Genomic DNA, 6,679 nt, shown 5'->3' with positions numbered 1-6,679 from the left:
TACTCATAGCGGGAGGGGTATGGAGGGAAAGCCCCGCCCACACTCTCAGTACATCGGCGCTGTGCCTTGATGGGGATGGGGCTTGGGGGGGCCCGGGGTGTCCTGGTCACATGCTGGCCAGACACTGGGTAGAAGGCAGAGAGAACCTGTAGCTGCATCCCTGTGGGTGACAAAGACATTGGAGACCCTACGATGCCCCCCTGAGCCATGTGGATGCTGGCTGCGGAAGTAGGACTTATTCTGGGTCTTAAAGAAGGTGCAGGACTGGGGCGGAGGGGAGAAGTTACTTTAGGAATGCTGGGGAAGCAGTGTGACCCCAGGTGTGGAGGTAGGAAAGGGTGTGACATGTGGGGACACAGTGGGGGCTGCCCTGATGGGAGTAGAGTGAGGACATGGAGGGGAAAGGAGGGTGGAGACAGGCTGGGGTCTTTTCCCTGCTGGAGGCTTGCTGGAGGTTGGGGATGTGTGAATAAGGAAGAGGCCCTGGGCCCACGGAGAGGTGGGGGGCTACAGAGGGTGGGAAGATGTGGTCACCTACAGATCTAGGTCAGCAGAGCCTTGAGAAATGCCTACACAGGCGGTGGAGATCAGCAGTCCCCGGCCCAGGTTCCTGCTACAGCCTCAAACACCTATAAAGGCAGGGGCAGAGGCAGGGACCTCAAACCCATTTTCAAGGCTGCCCCGAGGAGACCAAAGAGGGCACGCTCTGATCCCACTGCTGCCCATTGAAAAAGGCTTCCTGCCCTTGTTTCAGCAACTGACAGAGTCTCAGGGGAGGAGAATCCAGGTTCCCAGAGAAAGGGGCCCTGTTCACACTGGGGGCAGAGGAACATCCAGGAAGGCTTTCTGGAGGCGGTGATGCCAGAGATGACTCTCAAAGACTGACTTAGTCAAATGAAGAACAGGGAAAGGGTGCCCGGGCGGACGGAACAGTGTAAGCGACGGTGCAGAGGATGGCACACCATGGAGCATTAAAGGAACAAGGAATTCGCTGTTCCAAGGAGAGGCAGAAAGGGTGGGCTCATTGGAGGAGCGGGTCAGAGAGGCTCTAAGGGGGCAATTGAGGCCTTACCTGGAGGGCAGTGGGGACCATGGAAGACTGTAAAGCAGGGGAGTAGCTAGTCCACTCAAGCCACAGCCCCTGACCCAGGTCTTAGGTTCAGGTCCTGCTCCAGGAAGCCAAGCCCGCTCAGCTGGGAATGGAGCCAGGGGTGTCCCAGTCAGGCTGGGAATATCAAGCTTAGGCAATCAGAGTCCATTGCACCCTGAAGCAGCACCCTGCCCCACCTTGTCATTTGATTTCTAAGGCAACCGAAGCCCAGACGTGGGCAATGACTTACCCAAGGTGGCCCAGCACATGGGATTTGGCTCCATCCTGCTGTTTTCCACCAGACCTGAGTCATTTTTGTTCAACTTTTATTTTAGATGAGGAGTCATTCTTGATACACGCTGCTGGTGATATCAGCTCAGCAGGAGCTGCAAGTTGATGAGGGGAGAGTGGGCACGGAGAGGGGCTGTATGTGGACCAGGAGGGAGGGAAGAGGGTTGGCCAGCAGCCAAGGTTCACAGCTGCTACCCCAGACTCTTTGGCCTCCTGCCTCCACTTTGCTGAGCTAGCAGTTCTGGGAGCTCTGGACAGAGGCCACAGAGCCTCCCCCTGGGCCATTGTCTCTGCAGGCAGCAGCCTCAATCTTGAAAGGGGTGGGATGGAGGCAGCAGGAAGACATATCTCTGACCTGGCTCAGATAGGAGGTTGTGTGGGGTCTCCAGCTTAGGACCTCATCCTTATGCTCCCCATCTGGAGAGGCTGAAGGTTGCTGTACGTACGTACACACACACACACACACACACACACACACACACACACACACACACACAGAGCAGGCTTGAAGAAGGTTGCTATACGTACACACACACACACACACAGAGCAGGCTTGAAGAAGGTTGCTATACGTACACACACACACACACACACACACACACACACAGCCCAGGCCACTTACTGATCCATCTGCTCCATGGGGAAAGATTCCTACCGGAATCTGCAGTCCTCATTTGGACTTCCTTTTGGAATACCATTTCTTCTTTGGGGGAGGGTAAGTATGATTTGTTTCCCCCAGCTTCTCCCTCTTGTTCCCAGCCTCTCTGGGGCTTTCTCCTCCTCTGTCCTGTGTCCCCTTCTCCGCATGTGTCTCCTCCATCTTGCCCCACCTATCCCCTTTCACCTTTGGTCCCCTTCGTTCCTGTCCATCTCTTCCAGGAGCAGGACAGGGAAGAGGAGCTGCCACTCAGGCACTTCCACTTCCTTGTGTCTCCAAAATGCCTCTTGAAGCCACTGCTGACGTCAGGCCCTGCTCAGGGTGGCCAGCCACCGCAGGCTCCTGCCCCCTGTCCTGTGGGATGCTTTGGAGGACGGGAACATCTGCAGCTCAGCTGACTGCAAGACCCAGCCCCTGGCACAGCACAGGCCAGCCCTTACAGGCTGCTGGGGTCTCAGAGTCCCCTGTCACTGTGGGCAGGTAGGCTGACTGCCCCGACTCTTCAGCTCCTGATCCTGTCTCCACATAGGGGCTCCTAGATGCAGACAAAATTCCAGGCAGACACAGAAGGGCATCAGAAATGCTGTTTATTTCTCTGCTGCTCCCAGGCTGCCTGGCCTTTGCAGAGCAGCAGGCAGCAGACGGGTAGCTGGGGAGAAAGGCAGGACAGGTTAGGGTAGAGGGAGGAGGGGTAAGAGGAAGGGAGGCCCTTCCTGGATCCCCCCATTTCAGTCTCAGATAAGGACAAAGGGACTCCCAAGCCCCCAAGTCATCAGAAAGCACCAAGGAGCAGGAGGAGCTTGAGCAGGCCTGGGAGAGCCTCAGAACCACGCCAGCCTCTGTCTTTACATCCCAGCCTCCTCTGTCGTGCCCTGTCTGCTTCAGACCTCCTCCTGGCCAAGCCCCAACTCTGTTCCCCCACACCTGGCCCTGGCCAGCTCGACAGTCACAGCACCTGGAATTCTCCACTGAGGCTTCTCGCAGCTGGGTTAGGGCATCACCCTGTTAGCATGCTGCCCCTGAAGGGAGAGCATGGGTAACGCTGTTAGCAGCAACGAGCACCACAGACGGTGAGTTAAGGGATCAAATTCTATCCTAGTCACTAGTGCAGAGCAGGTCTAGAAGTCGGCAGTAGCAGGTGCTCTGAAGAGATTAGAAGGAGAGGTAGGAAACCGTGAAGTCGCCCATGCAGGCCTCGGGAGTTGCCAACCCCAGACCCCTGCAGCACTTATAAGAAGCGCTGGCAGGGGCAAGGGGAAGAGTTAGGGAAACGCTGGGGTGGCTTTGGCCCAGTCCCCGTCCGGGTGGGGCTAGAAGGAGGTGAGGAAGAAGAGGAGGAGGCTTTGGCCCAGCAGGAGCAGGCCTGGGGGCAGCTGCCTAGGGACCCCGTCTCCTGCGACTGCAGTCTCGGGGTTCCCAGCACGGCTGAGGTAGATGATGACCACGTTGTCCTCCGGCCCTGATGGCTGCACCTCGTTGTCAACTGTATAGCAGCCCTTTCCCTCAGCCGCTTTGCCGCGGAACCTGTGCCCTAGCGTGTTCTCACCACCTTCGCCTGGTGTAGCCAGCGCCACGTTCACTGAACTCTCGGCGCTGCCCAGCTCATTGGTGGCCAGGCAGCTGTAGATGCCTTCCTCCAGCTTGCCAAATTCAGGGATGAGCAGGCTGCCATTGGCAAAGGCCTGGAAGCGCGGCTGGCTGCTGGCCGAAGGGGTGCCGGGCAGGGCACGCCCATCAGTGTCCACATTGGGGCTGGTGATCTCCACAGTGCCACTAGGTATCTGGATGTGCCAGTGAAGCTGGGGGGCCGGCTGCCCGTCCACATCGCAGTGCAGTGCCAGCACGAAGCCAGGCCGCAGCTCGGCACCATCCTGGTTGGACTGGTAGCTGAGCTGGACGGAGGGCGCCGAGCAGGGCAGCGGTGGCAGGCGTCTCAGCGGCGTGCCCTTGAGCACATGGGGTGAGGTGCAGGCGATGTTGTCCTGCTCCGGGATGGACACGGCCGTGGCCAGGGTCCACGTCTTGAACCACACGATGCCGCAGGTGCAGTCGAAGGGGTTGTCGTTGATCTGCAGGTGGGACAGGGCGGTGAGCGGGGTGAAGGTGCCCTCGGCCAGTGAGTGCAAGCGGTTGTGGTTGATTTGCAGCGAGCGCAGAGCACTGAGGCTGCGGAAGGCGTCCCGGGGGATGGAAGTCAGCTCGTTGCTGTCCATCTTGAGCAACTGGAGGGCACTGAGGTTGTGCAGGTCGCTCCAGGCAAAGTCAGAGATGAGATTGTGGCTGAGGTCCAGGCTCTTGAGATGGCCCAGAGAGGCCAGGGAGCCGGCGGCCACCGTGCGGATCTCATTGTGTGCCAGCCACAGCGACTGCAGCAGGGGCACCTCCCTGAAGGCACCCTCCGGCAAGCCTGGCAGCCGGTTGGCTGACAGGCTCAGTGTAGTCACGTTGGCCGGGAAGCCAAGCGGCATGGCCTCCAGGTCACGGTAGGCACAGTCGACGATCTGGAAGCTATACTTCTCCCCGCAGTCGCAGGGCTCCGGGCAGGCCTGCGCCAGGCCCAGGAGAACCACCCACCAGAGCAGACGCAGCTCCTGCATGGTGCCTCCTGCAGAGGAGGAGAAGGGCCTGTCACCCAGGGGATCCCGAGGACCTGCCGAAAGGACTCATTCCTCCCACAACCCCAGCCAGAGCTCTTTCCCATCAGGCAGCCCTGCCGCATATGACCCAGCTAAAGCCCAGCACCACCTAGCCCACTACCCCCATCCTACACCAGGGGAAACTGAGGCCCAGAGCAGGGCTGGGACTTGCTCCAGGTCACGCAGCCAGGCAGGGTGGAGACAGGTTGGAAGAGCACCTCAGCTCCTCCTCCGAGTGGAGCGTTCTCCCTGCCTTGGCCTGTTCCTACTTGACGCTAGGACTCAAAATCTGTTTTCCAGCCGCCCCTCCTCTGGCACGGAACCTCCCCCTGCCCTCCCACATCCTGGCCGCAGCCCCTCCCACTGGAGCCCCCCATAGGTATGCTTCGCCCTGGCCCAGACAAGGCCCCTTGTGCAGTGATCACCACCCCCATCCACTCCACCCGCCCCCTCCCGCTCCTCCGGCCTGACTCTCCTCCGGCCCTGACGGCAGCAGACGCCAGGACTTTTCGGTGAAATCACAGTTGTGGCCTGCTCCGTTCAACTTAGCCAGGCAGCTGCCTAAATAACCCCTCCGCCAGGACCTCTTCGCTGACTTGGGTGAGGCCAGGGGCTGAGCCCAAATGCGGATGGGATTTCCGGGGCCTCAGTTGTGGGTTGTCGAAGAAGCAGATGTCCCCTGGACGGCTCCCACAACTCAGACCAGCCCGGGCGGGCCTAGAGGGAGCCAGCCCCCATGTCCAACAGGCCTCCCCCTGCCGCCGCTGGCCCTGGAGCCCTCCTCCCCACCAGCTTACCTTCAGACTACTCTCAGCCAAGAGAAGCCTCTTCTAAGGTGGAATCAAAAAGCAACAAAGGACCACGTTAGCCCCGACAATCTTCAGGGCCAAGGGCGCCCAAAGGCCTTGGATGCTGGAGCGAGGGGCAGCCTGGTCCCGCCCCACCTTCAGTGTGCAGGCCTGTGCCCTCCCTCCCCCGGACAGGGTGCCTGGGACCATCCACTGAGGCGAGGCTGCGGGGAGGAGCCCAGAGGAGCCTGGGCAGCCCGCGCACTCCCTCCTTCCAGCAAAACAACTGCTTCTCTGCAGCAACAAAGACCTGTGTTTCCTAAGTGACACCAGAAACTTGAGGGGGGAAGAGATGCCAAATTTTTGGGGGTTGTGTTTTCTCTCTCTCTCCCTCTCACTCACTCTTAGCAGCTTCAGTTTCCTTAAAGACACAGCACTGTCTGGAAAGCACCCAAGAAATGATGGGGCCAGGGGGATTTCAGCGGGGCGAGGGCGAGAAAGGGAATCTCGCGGCGGGGGAGACGTCCACTTCAAACAAGAAAAAAGGGGAAGCCTTTGCCCAAGCCAGGGCTGTCTGTGTGTTTGTGCACAAGTTTGTGGGTGTGAGGGTGCATTTTTCCATGTGTGCATGACTTTATATGTGTGTGTGTGTGTGTGTGTGTGTGTGTGTGGATGTGGCGTGAAACCAAGTATGTGAATTTCTGTGTGTTTGAGTGTGTGTGTGTGTACATCTTGGTGTGTGTTTGTGTGTGTCTGTCTTGGTGTGAGTTTGTGTGTGGAAGTGCGTGTGCATCCGTGTGTGTGTGTGTGTTTCAGGAAAAAGCCAAGACGGCCAAAGTGTGCAAAGCAGACACCAACCCCTCCGTGAAAGCCGAGAAGTCAGGCGTGTTTTTCTAAGAAAACGTATCCTATTGGCTCCGAGACTGAGCTGCACCAAATGCTCCAAGACTCCAGGCCCCGCCGCTGACGGCACTCCCCTCTGGCTGGGGAGGAGACCGGGAGGCCTGGCTCAGACAGCTCAGGGCGGGAACTTGTTGGCCTTCATTGCTCCTGGCTGGGATTCTGAGACACCCAGACCCACAGAGGGGTTCCATCCCCCAGGACTGCCCACCGGGCACCCAGAAGGGAGGCCATGGGGCCGCACTCCCGCAGGGTTCTCTCTGTGCCCCCCACAGGGCCCAAGATCCCACTGTTGGTGCTGGACAGCCAGGTGGTC

At 59.2% G+C, this 6,679-nt stretch overlaps 1 protein-coding gene across 2 annotated transcripts; it reads right to left on the bottom strand.

Annotated features, from left to right (window-relative positions):
- Positions 1–2,608: 2,608 nt before the first annotated feature.
- ISLR (immunoglobulin superfamily containing leucine rich repeat) lies at positions 2,609–5,883 on the bottom strand. Of its 2 annotated transcripts, none has more exons than XM_032244804.1 (2): positions 5,473–5,883; positions 2,609–4,644 (listed from the first exon to the last, which is right to left on the bottom strand). In XM_032244804.1, the coding sequence occupies exon 2, from the start codon at positions 4,634–4,636 to the stop codon at positions 3,350–3,352; it is 1,287 nt and encodes a 428-aa protein (XP_032100695.1). In that variant the 5' UTR covers positions 4,637–4,644; positions 5,473–5,883; the 3' UTR covers positions 2,609–3,349. The 2 variants fall into 2 exon arrangements, with proteins under 2 accessions (XP_032100695.1, XP_032100696.1); XM_032244805.1 differs by lacking the exon at positions 5,473–5,883 and adding an exon at positions 4,808–4,936.
- Between the last annotated feature and the right edge of the window lie 796 nt (positions 5,884–6,679).

Source organism: Sapajus apella, unplaced genomic scaffold (genome assembly GCF_009761245.1).
Source record: "Sapajus apella isolate SASKATOON/1434 unplaced genomic scaffold, GSC_monkey_1.0 scaffold55, whole genome shotgun sequence".
Lineage (NCBI taxonomy): Eukaryota > Metazoa > Chordata > Mammalia > Primates > Cebidae > Sapajus > Sapajus apella.
Note: the sequence above shows the minus strand (reverse complement) of the source record. Positions and strands in the feature narration are given on the sequence as shown.